The sequence below is a fragment of the Agrilus planipennis genome, unplaced genomic scaffold (genome assembly GCF_000699045.2).
Source record: "Agrilus planipennis isolate EAB-ADULT unplaced genomic scaffold, Apla_2.0 scaffold5, whole genome shotgun sequence".
In the NCBI taxonomy this organism is placed as follows: Eukaryota; Metazoa; Arthropoda; class Insecta; order Coleoptera; family Buprestidae; genus Agrilus; species Agrilus planipennis.
The window spans coordinates 192,011-215,817 of record NW_020442468.1 but is presented as its reverse complement, the minus strand read 5'-3'; the positions used below and the strand labels follow the sequence as shown (position 1 = coordinate 215,817).

The window sequence follows — 23,807 nt, the reverse complement described above, 5'->3', positions numbered from 1 at the left end:
ATAATTGCAAGCTATTTTTTCAAATTTCAAAATTTAGTAATTTTTAAATGGCTGTAACTAGTCTTTTTGTAAAGATAATCATACTTTGTCTTAGAGTTTTGTAAAACTCAAAGACTCAACTTTGAGAATATGAAACGGTTTTTTGGAAAAAATTGCGTAAATTATGTGTAAATTCAATTTAAAACAAAAAAGAATTTTTCCTATGTTAATTAAATGGGAAACTAAAATAAAAATAGCGACCCCTTAGATTTGAGCTATAGGGCTCATGTTTGGCGAGGATTTTTTTTAAGAGTTAGAAAACAAAAATTAAAAATCTTGTTTGAAGCACCCTAGTATATATATATTGTCCATTGTGGATATTGGTGAAATAATTTTTGGAATCGAATGAGTAGTTTCTAAGGTTACCGCCTTTATCCATACTTACTTCACCTCATTATAATATTGGCATAGATTAAAGAGTCCACGTTAGAACTATAAAAATTTTATGTTTGCAGAATCCAATTCGTCTTTAGACATGAAATTATGGTTTCTTTCCAGGTTCACCATTAATTCATCTCGCAAAAAGAAGTGTTACTGCTCAACGGAATCAGTTTCCCTACCATGTTCAGTTGGTTTACACATATAAAATACCCTTAATTTCGAGATGTAGCGGTGCTACAATTTCCGAAAATTATGTGCTGACTACCGCTAATTGCGCTACAACGCCACCTACATCAGTCATTGCTGGTATTTTAGAAAGACATGAAATTTCACCCCATAGACAGATGGTAAAAGTTAAAAAAGTAAAGATTCATCCATTATATATCAGGTACGCATTTTTTAACTGTTTTATCTAAGCTTTCTATTGCTTTGAAAATTGACATATAGTGTAGAGACGTGCAAGTATTCTGTATGATTGTTTTAATAACTCGTTGTGAAACAGATAGTTGAGATTTCATAGAAGCCGGTCCTGTGCGTGAATTGGCAACATAGGCGTCTACCAAACAGCGTAGTGCGATAAAACTCTCCAGATACTTAGATGGAGATTTTAAACATTGCGGATTATCGAACAACTGGGATAAACATACACAATTTAGTACTACATATATACTTAGATTAAATAAATTAAATAAATACATTACAGGCAGTACTATATAAATTTAAGAACACATAAGAAAGAAGAAATGTAAGTTACGTAAACATTAATTGGTTAATGGAAATTATCTGGATATACAGTAAAAAGCGTCAATTAAAACTGAAATGAAACTTTACAGCCTGATAGAAAACATTATACCTAACCTAACCTAACCTAACGAATGTCGCAGGTGGCGGTCGTAAATCATAAATCACACACGGACAAAACACACATAGACTGCAAAACGAAAAGGAACGTACGAGAAGTTTCCGGAAATATTTAGGAACGGTCCGCGACAGTAATCTATAAATAAGTGACCAACATCGAGCGAGACAATTCGATAAGAGATATCTGATGTAAATAGTTCACGAACGATGGAATAAACAGTGATATAAATTTACAAATGAGTGACAACAGATTGTTATATAAATACTTAAACATATTGAGACCTGCTAAAGTCGACAGAACTACTAGAAAATTTGTTACAATATTCTTGCAAATTCATTCATTTAAATATGAAGTTCGATTCAATGCGAATACTGCATAAGTATTTGCACAACGTTACAAGATTGTTATAATGTTTAATGGAAATTTAAATCACTGATTGCATATTTTAATCCAATTGTTATAAGGTAGCAGTTGTTTATTATTTCGCAACTAATGAGACAAACAACTGATTCATAATTCAGATAATCGTAACTAAAAATAATGCCTACCTACTCATTGTTTTTTCTGAAACAAAACAAAACTATTTCAATTATGACACGGTAGATACACATGACTCAAAGGTGATTTATACATGCTGAAAATGTCACATTGTTGTTATTTAGCTACTTGACTCGTTCAGAAATAATTGTTAATATTCCATATTAAGGAAAATTATTATATCATGCAAAAGTTTAATTAAAGAAGTAAATATTAGGAAGGGAGTCAGACAGGGATGCACATTTTTACCGCTACTTTTTAATCTATACGTCGAAGACGCGATCAACATCATTAAAAACAGTACAACTGTAGGGATAAATATACAAGGGGAAAAGATTAGTATGCTCAGATTTGCAGATGATATAGCAGTATTAGCATCTAGCAAGGAGGAGTTAAAGATGGCTTTAAATAAAATGGAAGCGGTATTGACAGATCAGTATTGTATGAAAATAAATACAACTAAAACAAAAATACTGGTATGCAAGGCAACAAAAAGTAGGGAAAGAGCGAATGTAAAGATAGGAGACGAAAGATTAGGACAAGTGACTGATATTAGGTATCTAGGAAGTCAGATAAGTTAGGACGGAAGGACTGGTAGGGATATAAAGCAGAGGATAGCGCAGGGTCGAGTCGCCTCCAATAAAAAGAAGTCACTTCCATGCTCGAGAACGGTTAATTTAGAAATTCTAAAAAGGTTGTTAAAGGTGTATGTTTGGAGTACGGTGTTGTACGGGTGCGAAACATGGACAGTGGGCGCGGCGGAAAAGAAAAGGTTACAAGCGTTTGATATGTGATGTTACAGGCGAATGATGAGGATACCGTCTATAAATATGGTTAGAACTGAAGGGGTATTAGAAAGAATAGGAGAACAGAGGACTCTATGGAAGTGTATAAGAAATACGAGATAGGTTAGTAGGGCACCTTCGCAGGCATGAAGGGGTAGTCAGAGACATATATATCAGGCAGAAACAGGAATTAAGAGGAGTAGAGGTAGACCTAGATTAGATTACTGTTGGCAAATTGTTAAGGATGTGGGTTGTTCTAATTTTGGAGAAATGCGAAAATTAGCTCAGGATAGGAAATAGTGGAGGTGCGTGTCCAACCAGTCTTAGGATTGACGACCTTATGATGATGATGCATGGAGAAACACTGTACCATTGATGTGCAGAAAACAAAACTTATTTATTCAATTGTGTATGTTGTTCTCACGGCATATAAAATTAAATTTGAATTAACCAGAAGAAAGCACCTTAAGTTGTATAAACACTGGAAGAAGCATCAGAGTTTCAATGATACGATGCTCTTCTGCAGCACTACAGGCCTCAGCTCAATTTCCGACCGATGCAATACTTTTTTTCTTCTTTTTTAGATAGAACTACCGCCAAAGTCAATTTATTAGGTAGACTGTCTACTACTGTAATATCCTTTAACTGTTATTTGTTTTAGATTGAGAGGAATTTACAACGTTGCTTTAATACACCTCGACTTTCCGCTAAAATTTAATTCAGCTGTAAATAAAATTGATCTTCCTCCACCCGATTATGAGATTAAAGGAACTGCACAGCAAACAGGCTGGGAATGGCGACTTTTATTTCCCAATTATAAACTACAAGTTACGGAAAAACAACTTATCAGTAAGTAGGAAACAATAATTTTTAATTTACTCGCCCTGGATTAAGAAATTAATGAAATTTGAAGCGAATAGATATATTTTAAAGTCACGGAACCGTAGATCAATTTTATTAGTGATCCTATTTCTCAATTGACTTTCCCGTAGGGAAAATTTCCATTTGCTGAACGCAATGGCATTACCATTGCTGAACGCAATGGCATTACCATTGCTGAACGCAATGGAAATTCCATTGCGTTCAATTGGAACTTCATCAGCATGCTTTTTTCCATAATCCATACTATTTTGTTGAGAATTTGGTTCTTCAGGTACCTGAACCAAGGCACGTGCCTGGATGTCTGGCTCTTCATCATTGTGTTTAGATTTTTTTTCACTTGCTTCTGATAAAACTACATCACTCTCACAGATGACTTCGGCCTCCTCTATATTCTGGCATGGTTCAAAATCATCAAACAATGCTTCTAATGTAGGCTTTTTCACTTGTCTAGGGGTTGTTTAATAAAAGCCACCGGGTAGTTGAATATATATATAATAAACATAATAATGAATATAAACAGCAAACAGCAAAACGAGTAACAAACAGGAACTAAATATATACAACTAATATACAATATTCAATGTATCGCGTCTTCCAAAATACATACGTCTTCGTGTAATCACCATAAATACATCTTCCGTCTTTTTTAAGCAAAAATGCTCAACGTCTAAATGAAATATACCATTTTAATCAAACATCTTACCACCTTGCTTGTCTCTCACTCTACTGCCGTGGTGGTCCCTCACGTACCCCCAACATACACGCATAGGTAAAACTAGATTATTGATTTTCCACCACCTAATTGGCAATATCACTACTCTTGCACCTGGATAAGCAAAAACTGTATCGAAAAAGGCTAATAGTATATGTGGCCAGGAATTATATTGTAAATGGAAACAATTATTTCTCCAGTTATGCCAAATGGTTTTGAATGGAATTTACAAATTTTCCGTTGATTCCCATTGAACTTCAATGGAAATTTTTCCAACGGGTTTAAACAATCGAGTTCTTAAAATTGATGAAGTAGGGGTACCATTATTGTTCGATTGTTTCCTAAATATCAACAATCGACAAGTTCTTCAGTAATAAGTTTTTTGTTTGTTTTATTAACGCTACCGGTTTGTAAGGTACTGATAGTCTGGATAGAAATCCTATCTCACACTATCAAATTGTTTGAACTTTAATTATATTTATTAGATGGCTTCTTGTCTTGAAAATCTCTAAAAAATTTCCCCTGTTTTAGGATGTAGTTTCAGAAAATTTTCTTTAAACCCATTCAACTGGAATGCAAAGTTGATACAAAAACGTATATTGTGCGCGAAGGGAGAAGGTCCATTATCAGAATGCAAAAAAGATTCTGGAGAACCGTTAGTGCAAGATAAATATCTTATTGGATTATCCATCACTGATGTGACAAAATGTAAATTATTTGCTTCTACCTCAGTTTACGCTAATGTGCTGGCGTATGTCAGTTGGTTAAGGAATGAAATGGGTGAAATCTTACCTTCAGAAAGTACAACAACGCCATCTTTAGAAGGAATCACTAAGGCACCTACTGTTGGGACAAGAAGATCTTCTGAGCAATCTAGAGCATTATTTCCTGAACCTAAAGTAAGAACAAAACCATCTTTAGACGATTCCGCAGGAATACCTTTTGAAAGTTCCCCAAAACCATCTTTAAAAGAATCCACACCAAAGCCATCTGAAGAGGAATCGTCAAGTCCAAGTTCTAAAACGACCACAGGACAAACCTATGAGGTAACAACAAATCCCCCCCTCGATGGATCTACAGCACCTTCTTCTGATGTATACACAGTCGCTTCAGAAGAATCTGGTCGATCAATTCCAGAAGAATCCTCAAGCACAGAACACACTACGCCTAATGAGATATTTTCAGATGAACCTAGTCAATCAACTTCAGAAGAATTCTCAAGCGCAAAAGAACCTGCACTTAATGAGACACCTTCAGAAGAATCTGGTGAATCAATTCTAAAAAATTTTTATTATCAATACATTGAGATACGTACCTAACTGTCGACCATTTTGGCGAATGATATTATGCCAGTAACTCAAATAAAGGGATGTAGCTATGTTAGATATTCTGTTAATACAATACTTGTCTACTTTTACATGATAAATACATACAATCTAAAATGACCTCAATATGGTAAAGGTTACTGAACGGTTTATTGAGCAGTATATGAAAAGGCTATACTTAATTTACTTTTTCTAGCGATGTGCCCCTTCCTATGTCTTGGATGCGCGCTGGCAAAATCGTAGGTAGGGAGAAAAAGCTCATTATACTCTCGACTCTTGTTCATTAAACATACTTTTTCATACAGTATCTGCCAAAAGTTTTTTTCAATCATGAATAGTAGTGCGAGTCGAAAACAAGTGTTGAAGCCTTTAATATGTCTTCAAATATAAATAAGCATCTCGTTGATATTTTCAGTAGTAAATGGTACTAATAACAGCACATTTAAGCAATGCAATTGTAGTGGATAAAATGGTCAATTTTTCCGTGCAGTACTGTACGGATTATACGCTCCTCACCGGTAAAGAGTTTGGCCGAGAGTTGTCTCCTTCCTTTTCTGGCCTAGTGCTGTTCTTTTTTACTTTGCGCCGGTCAAACTGAAGGTCATATCGCTACAGAAAGTAAACGAAGTATAAGTAAGTATAATAATCTGTTTAGACATTCGTTTTAGAGTTTTGAAATAACAGATCGACCGATAATTTGTAGTAGAGACGAAAAATTAGAAAAAGTGACTAATTTTTAGTATCTAGGAAGTCACATAACTGAAGATGGAAGGAGTACTTAGTAGAGATATAAAACAGTGCATAGAGCAAGGTTTAGTCGCCTTCAACAAAAATTACTCACTTCTACGGTGTATGTCTGGAATGCGACGCTAAACATGGACAGTGGGTATGGCGGAATATAAAACGTTACAAGCGTTCGAAATGTGGAGTTACAAGCGAACGATAAGAATACAGTGAACAGAGAAGGTTAGAAATGAGGAAATATTAGAAAGAATAGGAGAGGTCAATATGGAAGCCAACAAAAAATAGGCCAGATAGGTTAGTGGGATACGTTGTCAGGCATGAAGGGCTACTTAGGGACATATTAAAAGCAGAAGTAGGGGTTAAGAGGAGTAGAGGTAGACCTAGATTAGAATACTGTTCACAAATAGTTAAGGATGTCAAATGTTATAAGTTTAGGGAAATGCGAATATTAGCACAGGATAAGTAAAAGGGGGAGGTGCCTGTTCATCCAGTCTTAGCAGTGACGAAAGGCTTGGAGAAAAGTGATCTATGTGTGGTATTGAACTCAATTAATTATTCTCCCAATGACCCTGCCATTTTTTTTACCCCTCCAAAAAATAAGATTTGTCGAACTCTCCAAAATCCCCCCCTTGTCTCGGCGATGACTTCCTCGTTTGAGCTAAATTTCTTTCTCGCTAGTCATTTCTTCTTGGTAGGGAACAAGATGAAGTCGCAGGGAGTCAAATCGGGGTGTGCGGCAACAGTTAATAATAACGTAATTCATGCATTTTGGCGGCATCAACTCCTGATGAATGTGCCTGTGCGTTATCGTGTTGGAAACGCACCTTCTTTTTCGTCAAATGCGTCCGTGTCTCCTTCAATTTTTTGTCGAAGCGCTCCAATAACTCACCGTAGTATTGTCCAGTGATCGTTCTTCCTTTTCCTAAAACAACGTTTGCCAGGCTTCCTGGTCGCTCCTATCAAAAACGGATCTTTGCCCACGTTTAAATTCGTTGAAGCAATATCTAACTGTGGTCGTAGATGGCGAAATGTCTCCATAAACAGTATCCAACTTTGTTTTCATCTCCTCGCATTTTTTCCCATCCAAAAACAAAAAGCGAGTTACCCAACGATAGTGCTCTTTTTCCATCTTAGCGAAAATAACGAAGCACATCTGAGTGGAATGGCTGCCAAATCCAAACTAACCTATCAATCAGTCTGAAATTCGTTTTGACGTGGTTTGATAGATGGCAGCACACGATGACAACGCCAATTTCCTGCAGAAACGTCCTCTGTCTTCAAACACGGGTACTTATTGAACCGCCCTTGTATAAAAACGGTTTTAAAGGAATATGCGATAAGTAGTGCCGTTAAATGCTGATGAAGATTGGTGGAGAAGACGCTATTGCGAAAGTGACTGGTTTTTATTGTAACTTCGGAAAACCAATCTATCTGTGTCTTCTAACTGTCGCCAAAACCTACATGCAATTCTTCATTCCGTTTAATTTTTGCTCGTAAAATCTCTGTAAACTACTTGTTTTGACTTGTAAATTCGTTGCTATCGACTTTAACCAGAAACGTGACATAAAACTTTAAAAGAATGCAACATTGTAAAAGCAGTATCTCAAGTTCTTTTTAAGCAACGAGATTGTTCTGAGTGCATCAACTAGTTTTTATCGTATACTTAAATTAATCCAAGTTTTATTGCTATTATGCTGGATGAAGTAAAAGATGTTCACAATGAAGTGGACTTTATACTACATGACTGTAGTTTTTTGAAATTGTGTAGACTAGAAGAAGTTTTCGACATCTACGGACGCTAACATTAACCACTATATTTGTAATGAGTAATGTAATTGATTGCACCATTAAGTAATGAGCAGTGTGAGTAAGTAGTTTGTTATAAGTAATGCTAATCGTTTACATTTTTTGTCTAATTCAAATTTACATAGAAATATTTGCCATTAACCACATTAGATGTGTATGTGTGTGTGTGGGGGGGGGGGGGGGGGGTGAGGCAGCCATTATTACTGAAACTAAAATTACGATTAAGCTAAATTAGTGTACCGCTTTGAACATTTCACCGAGCACAAGTAATTTCTACGACAAAACTATATATACACATTTATATTTCCTTTCATGTAGTTATAGAGCTAGGGCTGCAACGTAGAGAGGTAAATATTAGGAAGGGAGTCAGACAGGGATGCACACTGTCACCGCTACTTTTTAATCTACACATCGAAGACGCGATCAGCATCATTAAAGACAGTACAACTGCAGGGATAGATATACAGGGGTAAAAGATTAGTATGCTTAGATTTGCAGATGATATAGCAGTATTAGCATCTAGCAAGGAGGACCTAGAGATAGCTTTAAATAAAATGGAAGCGGTACTGACAGATTAGTACTGTATGAAAATAAATAAAAGTAAAACTAAAATACTGGTATGCAAGGGAAGAAAAAGTAGGGAAAGAGCGAATATCAAGATAGGAGACGAAAAATTAGAAGAAGTGGCTGATTTTAGATATCTAAGAAGTCAGATAAGTCAGGGCGGAAGGAGTAATAGGGATATAAAGTACAGGATAGCGCAGGGTCGTGTCGCCTTTAATAAAAAGAAGTCACTTCTATGCTCGCGAACATAGACAGTGGGCGTGGCGGAAAAGAAAGACTCTATGGAAGTCAATAAAAAATAGGCGAGGTAGGTTGGTAGGACACCTTCTCAGGCATGAAGGTCTTGTCAGAGACATATTAAGGGCAGAAACAGGAGTTAAAAGGGGTAGAGGTAGGACTGGGTTAGATTACTGTTCGCAAATAGTTAAGGATGTGGGCTGTTCTGGTTTTAGGGAAATGCGAAATTTAGCTTAGGATAAGAAAGAGTGAAGGTACGTGTCCAACCAGTGTTAGGACTGACGACCTCATGATGATGATGAAAACTAAAATGGTCATGGTATAAGCATTAAGGACTTTAAACGTGAATTACAATTAAACATTTTCTTCCACTTGCACTTTGAGCCCATAAGGTAACAAATATCCTATACAATGACGCTTTTACATGCACGAAATACAAATAATATGAAAGCACATTAGAAAAGCTCTTGATGATATCATTTATTTAAACGCAACAATTCATAAGTATAGAGTCGGTGAAGCTGTCAAACTTGCCATTGCCACAACGATTAAGGCTTGCATGTTAAACATACGTGGTGTATAAACCCAATCGGCTAGCATTGACCTAAATATATCACAATCAATAAAGACGGGGTGAAGAATAGCACAACACTAAAATAAATTTTTTATTTTATCGAATTCAGGTCTATGCTACGTGCATAAGTAAGTGAAGGTCGACTGTCTGGATATCATTCTATTCAAATCAATTTATTTTTGATTCGTTATATTAGACAGTGTATGAGTGTTTTCGCAGAAATGGGATCATCATCATAAGGTCGTTAGTCTTAAGACTGGTTGGACACTCACTTCCACTCTTTTCTATTCTGAGCTAATCTTCGCATTTCCCTAAAACTGGAAAAACCCATAACCTTGACTATTTGCAAACAATAATCTAATCGAATATGTCTCTGACTAGACTTTCATGCCTGAGTAGGCGTCCTACCAACCTATCTCTATTATATCTCTTCATTTCTAACCTTCTCTAACCACGGTATCCTCATCATTCGCCTGTAACACCACATTTCGAACGCTTCTAATCATTTCTTTTCCGCCGCGTCCACCGTCCATGTACATACACCTTTAACAATCTTTTCCGAGTTTCTAAATTAAACGTTCACGAGCATGGAAGTGACTTCTTTTTATTGAAGGCGACTTGACCCTGCGCTATCCTCTGCTTTATAACCCTACTTCTTCTAATTCTTCGTCTCTTACCTTTATATTCCCTTTTTTCCTACTTTTTCTTCTCTTGCATAATTTATCGTTAATTTTGATAACCTCAAACGATTTTAAACTAAAACTTGTAACCAATCAACTCTTCCACTAAACCCCTTAACCTAAAAATTGATGATCTCATATCGCTATATCCTCGTAATCAAAATACTGAAACAGTTTTGCCTAATCTCTCACCATAAAACCGTTTGTGACACAAAATTGAAGTTGCCTCCTCGTGGTGTATCTACATCGGGCAAGTTACTGCTATGGGTCTCATAAAAGTTATAAAGAATTATACAGAGTTTAACTCCTTGAAAATCAGGAGGAAGTTCTATTTTAATTTTTTGAAATATACGGCAGGAATAGGTTTTCGATGAGAGATTCAGAGGTTAGGGGTTTAAAGGTTTGTGAAGTTGTACATTTAGTGGAAGAGTTAATTGGTTACTTCTTCAAAATCGTATGGGATTGTCATGATTAACGGTTTTAATGAATTTTTGGAGATTATTTGAGGTTATGTTCAAACTCTAACAAACTGGGATTAAATTGACTGCGGGTTTGGATTTAGCGATTCCAAAAAGAAACAGTATACATGGTCAGATCCCCACACAGAATAATTTCTTTTGTGGGGCAGTTATTATGCGATGAAGTCAAAAAAAAAGGCAAAAATAATTCTTACTGATGGTAAAAATTTTCGAAATGATTATTGTGTACGAAAGAGTTGTTGATTTACGTACAGTGTCTAAAATATTTTCCTAAACGTAACTTCCAGTAAAATAGTTTGAACAGGAGGTGTCAATTTTATCCCTGTAGGTCATTAGTATTCAATTTAACCGTCATAGAGAACTATGAAGGAACGCTTTGCCGGAAGGTTAATTTTCTCAGCTGGTCGATCACGTAGAAACGTTGGATGGAGCCTGCTTGCTCTCAAGCGGCCTAAAATTCAATTGAACCGGACTGAGCCTCACTAATATTAGAGTTCGCCTCCATATCTCCTAATAGATTTCTAAATCGATATGGATTAAAGATATTGAATAGGCGTATTAAAGTGACTAATTCCAAACAAATCTTTTATTATGCTGTTTCAGTTCTTTTCTGCAATACATAATAGCATTTGCGATTGGTATTGAACTGAAATTAAAAGGATTATATCTGATAGTATCTTAGTATATTATACGAGAACATTCAGTAGAAGTCCAATATTTATCATCGATGTAAACATAACGAGAGAATAAAGAAATCTGTAGGATATGTGGCCGTTTAAAATTCAAATCATGAAATTTTCGAAAAATACAGCAGTTTTCGTTCAGCTGCTCTTTGAAAGCATACTCCTTACTAATTTCAAGAAAATATAATGTTGTAATGTAAAATTGAAAAGACAGCAGGACGAAATAGGAATGCATTGTCTCAAGTATCAGAAATAAAAACCTACTGATTGGATCAATTGGATATTATCAAACAAGTGAAGGTAACTGGCATCGACATACCTACACCTGACAACCGAGTGGTTTGTCCAGGCAAAGTATAGGCAACCCAACGGCGGCACATTCTATACGTTTGATACTTTAAGTCAGGGTAAACATTTTCTTATTATCTTAATGTTGCAACGTTTTATTAAAAATCATTTTTTAAAAAATAATTAAAAATAGTCTGTCCAGGATTTTTTTAGGCAACCCATTCTTGACATATTTTCTAATACACTAAATTTGTTATAAAATATGTTTCATTCTATTATCAGCTCGATTAAGGTCGTTTTAGGTTCGGATCTTAGACTATTACAGAAAAAGTAACAGTCTTAACTGAAGATGAATGTACATACACTTCTACTGTTGAAATATTCAGATACGATCGGTCTGTTTTTAGTATCTATACAATTCTTACTTACTAAAGTGGAAGAAGTAATTTTACATACCTTGGGGAGATGTTTTTCCGAGAAATCACCCAAATTGTGAGGCATCTGCAAAAAAAAATAACATCAAATAATAAGAAAAACTTAATATAATAATTTTTAATAAAAAACTAATAAAACGTTTCAGTCTGTCTCTCATTTATTAATAATTTATCAAGCATAATTCAATGCCCTTTATACCGATCTAATCCGATCTATACCTATGTATCATAATTACCTACGGGGATATAGGGTTAGGGGTCATAAGGTTTTAGGGATAGGGATTTAAAGGATTATGAAGTTATGTATTTAGTCGAACAGTTGATTGGTTACGGGTTTTATGTTTAAAATCGTTTGGGATTATCACAATTAACTGTTTTAGCGGATTTAGAAGTGTTTTTTGAGGTTACGTCCAAACCCTGACGTGCTGGGATTAAATTTACCGGGGATTTGAATTCATGGACCCCAAACACATACAGTATACATAGCTAGACTCCCAAGCCTGAAATTTCTTTTTGTGTGACTGTGTGACATTAACTAAAGGTTAAGAAAAAACTAATTGTCTACTACATAAAGCACACACGCTCATACAATTTCTGTTTATACATTACCTCTTCTTCCTGTCTAATTTGTTCTCATTTACGTTACATCCTGGAAACCTCTACCATAAAATCATTATTAAATGGCAAAGATTCGTTTTTTAGAATTACTTATCCACATCCAATAAAACAGAATCGCATTCCCGCATACGTAAGTTATAGTAATTATGAGAAGTGTGTCTTGAACTCTAGAGGCAACTTGCTTTTAAACGAATACTCCAAACACGCAAGAAGAACAGTCATTGCAGTTTGCCTTAATTAAAATCGAAAAGAAGTTTGAGTTTGTAGCGCATATATTTCTTTTCCTGCCTTTTAAGAATTGCTGATTATTTCAATATGTTCAACATTCGTAACAACTTGTTTAAAGAACTCATTTTCACGAAATGACTCGTCTTTAGTTCGTTATTAACGTTTCAATCGTCTTTATGATTCAATTTTATTAGCAGACAGGGTGCTTATAGGTTTAGCTTTACTGGGACTTGGACTGGACCGAGATGAGGTCCTTATTACATTCCTAACAAGCTTTCCTTTTATTCCTCGTGCCCTACATTACTCCGCCCCTTAACGCCCTTTGTTCATTCAATCGAATGCCTTCGACAGACATAGCCCAATCGTACTGCTTTTTCCCAATCCTTTCTCAAATATTTATTAAATTAATTTAAAAGCAAGGGAACACATTTCAATCCGTTGAAATTATAAAATGAACAAAATAAAAACATTGTTGTTAAGAAGCAATTTCAACATTAATTACAATTAATATTGCAAATAATCTTATACCTTTGAACTATTATAATAGGCAGTTCGTTCATTTCACGCTTGTGGGAATGAATAAACCAAAACCAAGTCCGCAATAAATTATCTGTGACAATGGACGTATCTTCTTTCTTGCTTCCACTTAGGACTTTAGTCATTTGGTGCATTTTGAACACGCCCTTGTTGAGTTAAGAAATGCGATGTGACCTTCAGTTTGACCGGCGCAAAGTAGAAAAGAACAGCACTAGGCCAGAAAAGGAAGGAGACAACTCTCGGCCAAACTCTTAACCGGTGAGGAGCGTATAATCCGTACAATACTGCACGGAAAAATTGACCATTTTATCCACTACAATTGTATTGCTCAAATGTGCTGTTATTGGTACCAATTTCTACTGAAAATATCAACGAGATGTTTATTTATATTTGAAGACATATTAAAGGCCTTAACGCCTGTTTTCGACTCGCATTACTATTAATGATTGAACAAAACTTCTGGCAGGTACTGTATGAAAAAGTATGTTTAATGAACAAGAGTCGAGAGTATAATGAGCTTTTTCTCCCTACCTACGATTTTGCCAGCGTGTATCCAAGACATTGGAAGGGGCACATCGCTAGAGAAAGTTAATGAAGTATAGTACAGACAAAGTGAAAAAAGATAACCGAATAATAGTAATCGGTGCCGCGGTTAGATGTTGCTTAGGTACGCAAAATATCAGGACGGCTTTATAACTGCTTGGTTGAAATTATATCTGTAAATAAGCGTTTCTTCTTTCCTAAATTCCTGAGAATGTTAAACTTTCTTCAAAGATGTTATTCCTCTTTCTTTAGTGTCCGCTGCAATTCTTACGTGACATCTCTTTCTATTTTTACGATATTACCTACAACGTCTGTCGTGTGTAAAAGTAGACGTTCTGTGAGAAACTGCTCTAGTCTAGTCAGTAAGTTAAAGGAAGAAAGTAAGTAAATGCGACAATTTTATTGCGGATTATCCCAATTTTGAATGTCCCAACTATACTTAGATGATAAAGTGGAAGTCTGCATTTCGGCCAATTTAATGTTAAAGTGCCTTTAAAACGTTGGACAATATAGTTACATGAGATGTTGTTTACTGATTTCCCGAAGGATATAGGCGAGCCATCTTTCAACGCAAGAAATTTGGTGGATTGCTACTTTTTTTTTACTCGCTCGCCTAAAACGTAGGGTAAACTAGAATAAAAAGTAATGACTTATTCCATTTTTTTGCTAAAGTAGGAGTAGTTTATGGTTCAGTTTATCTACAATTTATGCACGGGAGACTGTACTTAAATTAATTATGGATTAGTTACGAAGAGAAAAAGCTTTTACGATGTTAAATAATTCGGTAAACGGGTGGGTAGATACAATAGTGCTGTTCGAAAAGATAAAATGTAGCCACTAAAATCCGAAAAAATACAAGCAAGCTCCGATTAGTCCTTTGTAACTCAATAAGAAGGTTAGGGAAAAGTTTCAAGGAAATTAAATAGCAAATTAAATGAAGGCAGAGACAAATGAAGGGACGTATTATCCTGGCGTGAATTGATAGGATCACAATCTTTATTTCATGAAATGGGACCAAATACTAGAATTATTTAAATGCCTAACCGACTTATCCAAGCCAACATACAAGAAAGTTTTGTGGAGTTGTCCTTTTTTTTGTACTACCATTTGCTTTATTCGGGTATTTTCTAAACTAGATAACAAACTTAGGAGATCTTTCGCCTAGACGAGGCGGAAAAGTCATAAATCATTTTTACAACGAGGTAGGTACAAAGATGGAGGGGCTTTTTCTCAACCGATGCTATACGATTCGATTCAGATGGAATCTAACATGATATTTGCAGTGCCGTACTCAAAAATTAGGTAGCGTTACTAAAGAAAATATTTGTTTGCTAAATCTGCTGGTAATTGTTTTTGCATCACTAACAATATTCAATTTTGCTAAAAATTAATACAACAGTTAACACAAAACGATAATATTAGTCATCATCATAATATCGTCAGTCCTAAGACTGATTGGACCTCCACTCCTTTCTATCTTGAGCTAATCTTCTTATTTCCTTAAAACTAGAACAACCATCATCTTTAACTATTCGCGAACACTAATCTAATCTAGGTCTACCTCTACCCCTCCTAACTCCCGTTTCTGCCTCTAATATGTCTCTGACTAGACCTTCATGCCTAAGAAGGTGTCCTACTAACCTATCTCGCCTACTTCTTACTGATTTCCATAGAGTCCTATTACCTCTTTATTTCTAACCTTCTTTATCCACGGTAATATTAGTATTACAGTAAAAACGAAGACCTGTTTGTCGATTACTAAATGAAACTAATCTGTTTACCAGAGAAGTAGCCGCTTCTAAATACTAATTAATAAGAAAAAATGGGTGCGTGTACTTATGTACGCGCGTGAGAAGTTATACTTCTTTGGCATCATTAAAAATAGAAAAATACACAACATGTCAAAATCTTCTGTCACACAATGATAAAGAAAAGACGTATGTAATAATAAAACACGTGTTGTGACTGTAAAAACTAAAACCATGTCAAACAGCGATCAGAGGCGACAAGCGTACCAACATGCGCGACTAAGAGAGGTTTTATTTCTATTTCGTTGGTAACTTTTTTCCGAGACTTAATGAATTCGGTTGAGTGGGCAACTTCATCCTGTTAATTTTGTGTTACAGTGATGCGCGCGCATCTTGAAATTTCACTCTCATCAGTTTTTCATAACGCGCCTAAAGAAGTATAACTTCAATAATTAACAAGTTATCTATATATATAAAAATCAATGTTTGTCTGTATGTCCTCTATGAAATCGTAAACTATGCGTTTGATCATGTCATGATTTTTAGCAAAATTGTTGTTCGTGACCCCAAGAAGGTTTCTGAGTTGGTACGACCAATTTTCGACAGGAAAAACAAGAAATATTGTCTATCCCACAGCGCTTCAATAATTATCGAATTGAAACGAAACGCTGCAATGTCACAATTTTTTCGAAATGAACAAAATCAATAAAATGACTCAAAATGAATTGAATATTTGTCTAATGTCTTTCCTTCAAATTTATTTTAGTTGGTGGCGTAGCAACGTGCGCAGGATACAGCTAGTATATTATAAAATAATTGTCCATATTCGTTTCTGTTTTTAGAGTTGACGAGGACCCATTGTTCTTAAACACGACACTTACTGTATCACTAATATTATTTTGTGTTGAGTGTTGTATAAGTTGTAATCAAAAGTGAGTATTTTAAGTGAATAAATATTTACTATCTTAACGGTACGTAATTTTTGTGTACGCCACTGCAAATATCATGTTAGATTCCATCTGAAACGAATCCTTTTCCATCTTTATACCTACTCCGTTGTAAAAATGATTAATGACTTTTTCATCTCGACTTGACGAAAAATCTACCTATAATATAAAAGTGTTAAGTTAGGCTTGCACATTAGAAATAAATATTTAACAGATAAATACATGTAACAGTACATATAAATTTAGCAACAAAATGTATAGTATTCTGTTTTCAATGGTCACCAATGGGATTCTGGAAACAGCGAATAAAAGATCCAACGTTTGTTTACAGTTTCGGTTAGACAATGTCTCTCAGTTCGGATACGTATTCAGGATTTCCCTTTTATTTACTTTCTGACTTGTTCGTACAAATAAATAAATAAAGACAACGGAAAATAAAAATGCGTCTCTGAAGGCAGCTTTGCCCCAGTATTAGTAACAGTGGATTTTTGTTCAGCCAAACGGATTCTCTAAGAAATCTGAGAAAACTGTGTTTTGGAACACCCAATATAATTTTTTTTAATTATTTATAACGGCATTAAACGCAAAAAATTTTTTGGACAGTTCGTGTTTGTTTTACTGTCATCAGTTTCATTTGTTAAAACTCAATTTTTGGCTGCTTCCGTCCTATTGTTCGAGATACCTTGGAAACAAGCGCGAATCAATTTTGGATTCTCAACATTATATTTATGGATAACTGAAGGCGCAATTTTTGCTTTATTTAATTCATGTTGTATTTTTTAACCGTTTCCAGCATCGCAATGGTGAGCATCTTTGATGCGGACAATTTACAAAGCATGATAGAAACACCAGGCGTGAAAATAAATCCTCTGTTGGGGATTACATTTACGCATTGGTTTTGCTGTCGTAATGCCAAACATTTCATTCAAATTGCACAGGGTTAACAAACGTTTGGAATTTCGTAGGATTCCATGGATATCGTAAACTGTGAAGTTTTGACGGAATACGGAGTTAAGTAGGTACATAACTACTAAAATATTTCCCAATTTGAAAGCTACTAATAGTAGTCTAATCATTAAACCTTTAATCAAAAATGCTGAATACAGGAACAGAACGTAATCTGGAGCGAGTAGGTCTAAAAACCATAATCACTAAAGAAGAATCACTAAAAAAAAATAGAAAACGAAACAATCCGCTGCATCAAGCTTTGATAATATTGATCCTAATTACAAAGGTTTGTGTCGTCGATTATCATGGCACATTAACAGTAATACTCGTTAGTTAGCATGTTCAGATGGTGACGTGTTAGTAAACAACTTTTAACAGGAGATTTTTGCATTTGACTTTCATAAATATTACGTGAAGCTTCAATTCTTTTTTTGGGTATGAAGGGACGAAATGATACAATCACAGCAAATGCTTGGGAAACACATCAAGTAAATCCCACATCCTTAACCACTTTTGAGCAATAATCTAGTCTAGGTCTACTTATATTCCTCTCAGCTCCTGCTTTTGTTTCTAATAGGTCTCTAACTACCCCTTCATGCCTACTCCTTCCTATCCTGAAGCAATCTCACTTTGCCCTAAAACCAAGAACCCCACATCCAGAAAACAGTACAGTAATATAGTTAAGGTCTTCATCTACCATTTTTTATTCTTATTTCTGCTTTTACATAATATATTTCTATGTAACCTTTCATATCTCAGAAAGTATCTTATTATCCTATATCTTCTTTTCCTCATTGAATTCTATAACATCCTCTCTCCTACTCTGTCTAAAACATGTCATACTCAGAATATGCTGTGTGATGTGATTCTGGTGGAATCTTCAGACGTAAATTCCTTTTGAAGTTTGATGGGTCTCACTAAAACATCAATATTCCGCTGTCCATGGGATATTTATTAATCTCTGTTAACCAACCACAGCGTGAACTGGTCAGAAATGTGTCGAAACCGTCTATGGTATACTGATAATAACCAACAGTCTCGCAATTGCAATCGACATCTGACAGTTTCGATAGAATTCTGATTAAGAGTTTATTATTTTGCGGTGCACACGTGCTTTATTATCATGTTGATTTATAGCTATCCCGATGTAATCCGTAATCCTAAAATGTAACATCGTACTACAGATGGCGTTTACCGCGTCATTTGTGTTATTTTCTAAAACGCGCTGTTAAGACAGCAGGTAAAGGTTGGTCTGTGTTCTGTCGGAACTGCCTGCGACGCGCTGATGAGATCCAAAAAGATCGAAATCGCGATCCACGTGTGGCAGTTTCGACAGAATACAGATCACTTCGAATTGTTTTGTTCGATTATGGTAACGTACCTATCACGTTGAGGTGAGCTACGCCGGGATTAGTTTCAGCAAGTAGATATCCATATATTTAAATGGACCTTGTTCCTAAAATGTAGCATCGTACTACAGATGGCGCTCACCACGCCATTTGTGGTATTTTCTAAATCCCGATGGTTTAATTTTTGATAAACTTGGGGGTAATAAATGAAGTCATACTTAAGGGAAAAAATCCTACAAATTTCCCACAAATTTATTCCCTATCTGCAATTATATACACTTGTTACATCCTTACTTACAGAGTAACCATGTACTGTTGCTGTTTAGTTGAGTTACAACATATTTTGCTTTTGGGACATGCTGTACATCCAACTCTGCTTCGCTCAAGACTGCGCTCGGTTTTCGTTGTTTTACAAAATGTCAGCGATGCAGGACTGGAGACGTAAAGTAAAAACTTAATCTGCTCCTGGCTCCATCCTAGAACTTCCCGCTCTATTTTGTCCCCGTTGAAGTGATGTCCCATTGTGTTTGTTGCCTTTATTTTCCACAGAAAAGCTTTGCGAACTCCTTCTCATTTTAGAAACAAACTTAAAGACAGTCATACGACCTGCCGAAACGTTGAAACTGAATTGTAATCGTTTTAGATAAAAGTGGCTGACGATGACGGTAGGATCCCTTTCAGCACTTATTTAAACAATGGCATTTAGAACAATTATCGTTATTTTACATCGAATTAAAATTTTAACTTCAATTCATTTTAACTTATAACACCATAATTTAAGTAAATTAGGTACATAAGAAATAATAAAGATATTAAATTTAAGCAGAAGGCCGATGCAGATATATCTAGATGACCTTATGATGAGGATGATGATGACGATGAAATTCACAGCATAATCAATGAAAAATTCGAAGATCAATAATGTCTAACTGTTAGGGTATTTAATGACGTGGCAAATTTAAGTTCTTTGACTTTGAAATATAGGGTTGTTCGGAAAGTCATTTCGTTTTTTCCCGACAGAGGATTTAATTGTATTCTTTTGCAACCAACTTCACATTTAAACCGTATAATTTTTATATAGCAAGGCTTGTGTGTGAAAAATTCCAATTAATTCTACGCAGTAGTTTTTGGTTGGTGCCCTTTTAAATATGGAGAGCGATAAGCAGCATTTTCGACATATCTTACTGTTTTACTACAGAAAGGGTAAAAATGCTGTTCAAGCCAGAAAGAAATTGACTGATGTGTATGGAGAAGGTGTGTTGACAGTACGCCAGTGCCAGAACTGGTTCGCTAAATTTCGATCCGGCAATTTTGATGTCGAAGATGCACCACTTTCGGGAAGGCCGGTTGAACCTGTTAAAGACGCGATAAAGGCATTAGTTGATGTGACCCAGCGAATAACAACACGTGAGATCGGATTGAGGTTAAATTTATCAAATTCAACAGTTTATGACCACTTGAAAGGCCTGGGATTATCCTCGAAGCTCGATGTATGGGTTCCCCATGTTCTCACAGAGAGAAATCTGTGTCGCCGCATTGACGTCTGCGATTCGCTTCTCAAACGTCACGAAAATGATCCGTTTTTGAAGCGCATCATCACTGGGGACGAAAAATGGGTTGTATACAACAACGTCAAACGCAGGAGGTCATGGAGCAAAAAAAATGAACCGGCTCAAACCATTTCCAAAGCCGATATTCACCAAAAAAAGGTGATGCTGTCTGTTTGGTGGGATTTTAAAGGAATCGTTTTTTTTTGAGCTTTTACCGAATAACACAACGATTAATTCGGCAGTCTACTGTCATCAGCTGGACAAACTGAATGATACACTTCAACAGAAAAGGTCAGAACTAATCAACAGGAAAGGTGTAGTGTTTCACCAAGACAACGCGAGACCTCACACAGGTTTGGTCACTCGCCAAAAGCTTTTACAGCTTGAATGGGATACAATGCTACACCCACCATATTCTCCAGACCTGGCACCATCGGATAATTATTTGTTCCGGTCACTCCAAAATTTTTTAGACGGTAAAACCTTCACCTAAAATGAGGAGGTCAAAAACCTCCTCGATCAGTTTTTTGCCAGCAAAGACCAAAAATTTTATGAGCGTGGAATTATGCTACTACCAGAAAGATGGCAAAAGGTGTTGGACCAGAACGGTCAATATATAATTTAATAAAGTATTTGTTTATTATACGAAAACTGTCTTTCATTTCCACAAAAAGAAAACGAAATGACTTTCCGAACAACCCTATAAATAAATAGAGTATTGTAGATTCCTTTTTTATACATTACAAGCATTTGTTCATATTTATTGGTATCTATTCGAGGACTGTAATACAGGAACATCGTAGAGCAGTACAATGAAATTAAAGCTAATATAAATAAGTATTTAAAATACTATATCCGTAAAGAAGTTAAAGACCTCATACGCTTATTCATTAGGGAGAGGCTAATTAGTGAAATACATTAAAAAGGGTTGAAGTCACGAAAGCATTCTATAGTTATTTGTATAAGTATGAACTGCTTTTGAAAAAGGAAGGATAAACGCAGGAAGTACGTATCTAATGAAAAAGACGAACGAACTTTAACGAGGAGTGATGGACAATTTTACTAAAAAGCCGCAGGTTTCCATCAACCTAGAAGCTTTTCTCGTTAATAGAAAAAAGGAAAACGGAGAAGAATACTAGTGTGGTTTGGTTTCCACTGTCGCGGTCCCATATCACAAAAATAACAGAATTCTTGTGCCCTAAAAAGTCCTATAAGAGGGAATGGACCATCCTGTTGGCGTATTTTGAATGATCTCGACGTGGTTTTTATCTGACATCCTTGAATACGATATTAAAAACCTTTAGTTATTTTAAAGTAGAAATAAAAATTCATTACCAATTAAAGGTCTTAACTTTCCTTCATGTGCAACTTCCTGAGTATGTATTAAGGGATATTAATGGAATTGCAATAAACGTTCTGTCTCTCTGTGTATCCGTCATGAATTTATTTCAAAGGCGAGCGATTATTGACACAAAGTTGGATATACGAAATTTTGTTCATCGTTATCTGTATTTAAGCGAGTGTGGACCATCTATTTGGAAAAATTTTTAAATCAGAGCATAAAAAATAGGCTCTTCCTTCGTTTTCTCTTTAAAGTCGCAATAGAGAAAGAGTTGAGTTGACTGAGTTTATATAATCAATCATCATCATCATAAGGTCGTCAGTCCGAAGACCGTCCACAATGATGCTCTTCCAATCATTCCTATTCTGAGCTAATCTTCGCATTTCCCTAAAATTAGAATATCCCACATTCTTAACTATTTGTGAACAGTAATCTAACGACTCCTCTTAACTCCTGTTTCTGCTTCTAATATGTCTCTGACTAGTCCTTCATGCCTTCCGACTTCCATAGAGTCCTCTGTTCTCCTACTCCTTCTAATACCTCTTCATTTCTAACCTTCTCTATCCACGGTATCCTCATCATTCGCCTGCAACACCACACTTCGAAAACTTCTCTTTTCTTTTCCGCCGCACCCCCTGTTCCAAACATACACCTTTAACAATCTTTCTCGAATTTCTAAATTAACAGTTGACGAACTGAAATGACTTTTGTTATTGAAGGCGACTCGACTCTGCGCTAGCCTCTACTTTATATCCCTACCACTCCTTCCGTCTTGACTTATCTGACTTCCTAATTACCGAAATCAGACAAATCTTCATTAATTTTAGCAAATGTAGTCGGGAAATAATTTTAAATATCTGTAGTACAAGAACCTTTTCTACATCGTTTAGACATATGTAAAGTTAGAGCATTTACAGACTGAGCGACTAACCGCGCGGTAAAGATTGTTACCAATCAAGTGCTTGAACACTACATTTGATGTACCTACTGCTGCAACATCTTGCAGTATTGTTAACTTCACAACGAATGAAATTAATGATTAACTTTTATAGTTCGCGCGTATGATTACATCTAACAATGCCACCAAATATTCGGTCATTTTTAAACTGATCAAGAAAATTTTTAGACCTGTCGCTCGGTGCGTCACCCCCTTTTTATTAGTCAAGGCGTTTATTAGATGCGGATCGTGCAATCTAAAATGAACCCTTATACCAAAAAAAAAAAGGTAGTGCCTGTACTATTATATTATCAGACCACAATTAAGATAAAAACAAAGTCATAAATAAAAGCTAACGTAGCAACCACTAAATCTTCCTTGTAATATTTAATGTGGAAAAGTCCTGTTAAAAGTAAACCTTTTGATCTTCGTTACCTAGTTATTTCCTTAAACGAATTTCCTTCGCATCTCTCGTAGAGTCTCGGCTGAAGGATAATGGCTTATACATTACATATAACTATTAAGGAAGGATTTTCTGTTTTCCAATGTCCTACCGAACTTCCTTTTAAAAACTTATTAAACAAAATGATACTTTATAGCTGGTCAAATTTGGTGCGTGCCTAATGTGCATATAATTCGACTATAACTTTGAAGATTACCTACAATTTATATTATAGAAATGGTTAGTGGGCACTTTATATAAATGATAAATACCAACATTTTACTTAATAAGGACAACAAAGTGGAATATGACATAAATAAGCGACCTTGTACGAAAACAATATAGATACATTTTCAGTTCATTGAAGAAGCTACAAAAAAATAAATGAAACCTTTTTTGACTGAGCGATTTCAATTATTTGTTTGTTTATTTTATTACATGGAAATAAATGTAATTCATTTTTTTTTATACTTATTAAATTAATATTACTTGTGTTAGCTTCTTCTTGTTTCTCTGGTAGAATTACACGGCACTGCTGGGTAGGGACTCGATGTTATTATCTGGTATCCCGCCGGATCCTAAAAAAAGTACCGAATCCACCCGGGT

At 35.5% G+C, this 23,807-nt stretch overlaps 2 protein-coding genes across 6 annotated transcripts in view; one reads left to right on the top strand and one right to left on the bottom strand.

The window, feature by feature from the left end:
• Positions 1-5,581, top strand: part of LOC108736032 (chymotrypsin-like elastase family member 1) — a 6,100-nt gene extending 519 nt beyond the window's left edge. The window contains exons 2-4 of the mRNA XM_018468300.1: positions 538-808; positions 3,266-3,453; positions 4,730-5,581. Of these exons, the coding sequence (XP_018323802.1) occupies positions 538-808; positions 3,266-3,453; positions 4,730-5,517 (1,247 nt within the window). The 3' untranslated portion in view covers positions 5,518-5,581. The remainder of the gene's footprint in view (positions 1-537; positions 809-3,265; positions 3,454-4,729) is intronic.
• Positions 1-23,807, bottom strand: part of LOC108736004 (potassium voltage-gated channel protein Shaw-like) — a 184,865-nt gene that overhangs the window by 127,037 nt on the left and 34,021 nt on the right. For all 5 annotated transcript variants that reach the window (XM_018468264.2, XM_018468256.2, XM_018468290.2 and 2 more), the window contains exon 2: positions 12,035-12,079. The gene's annotated coding sequence lies outside the window, so the exon portion shown is untranslated. The remainder of the gene's footprint in view (positions 1-12,034; positions 12,080-23,807) is intronic.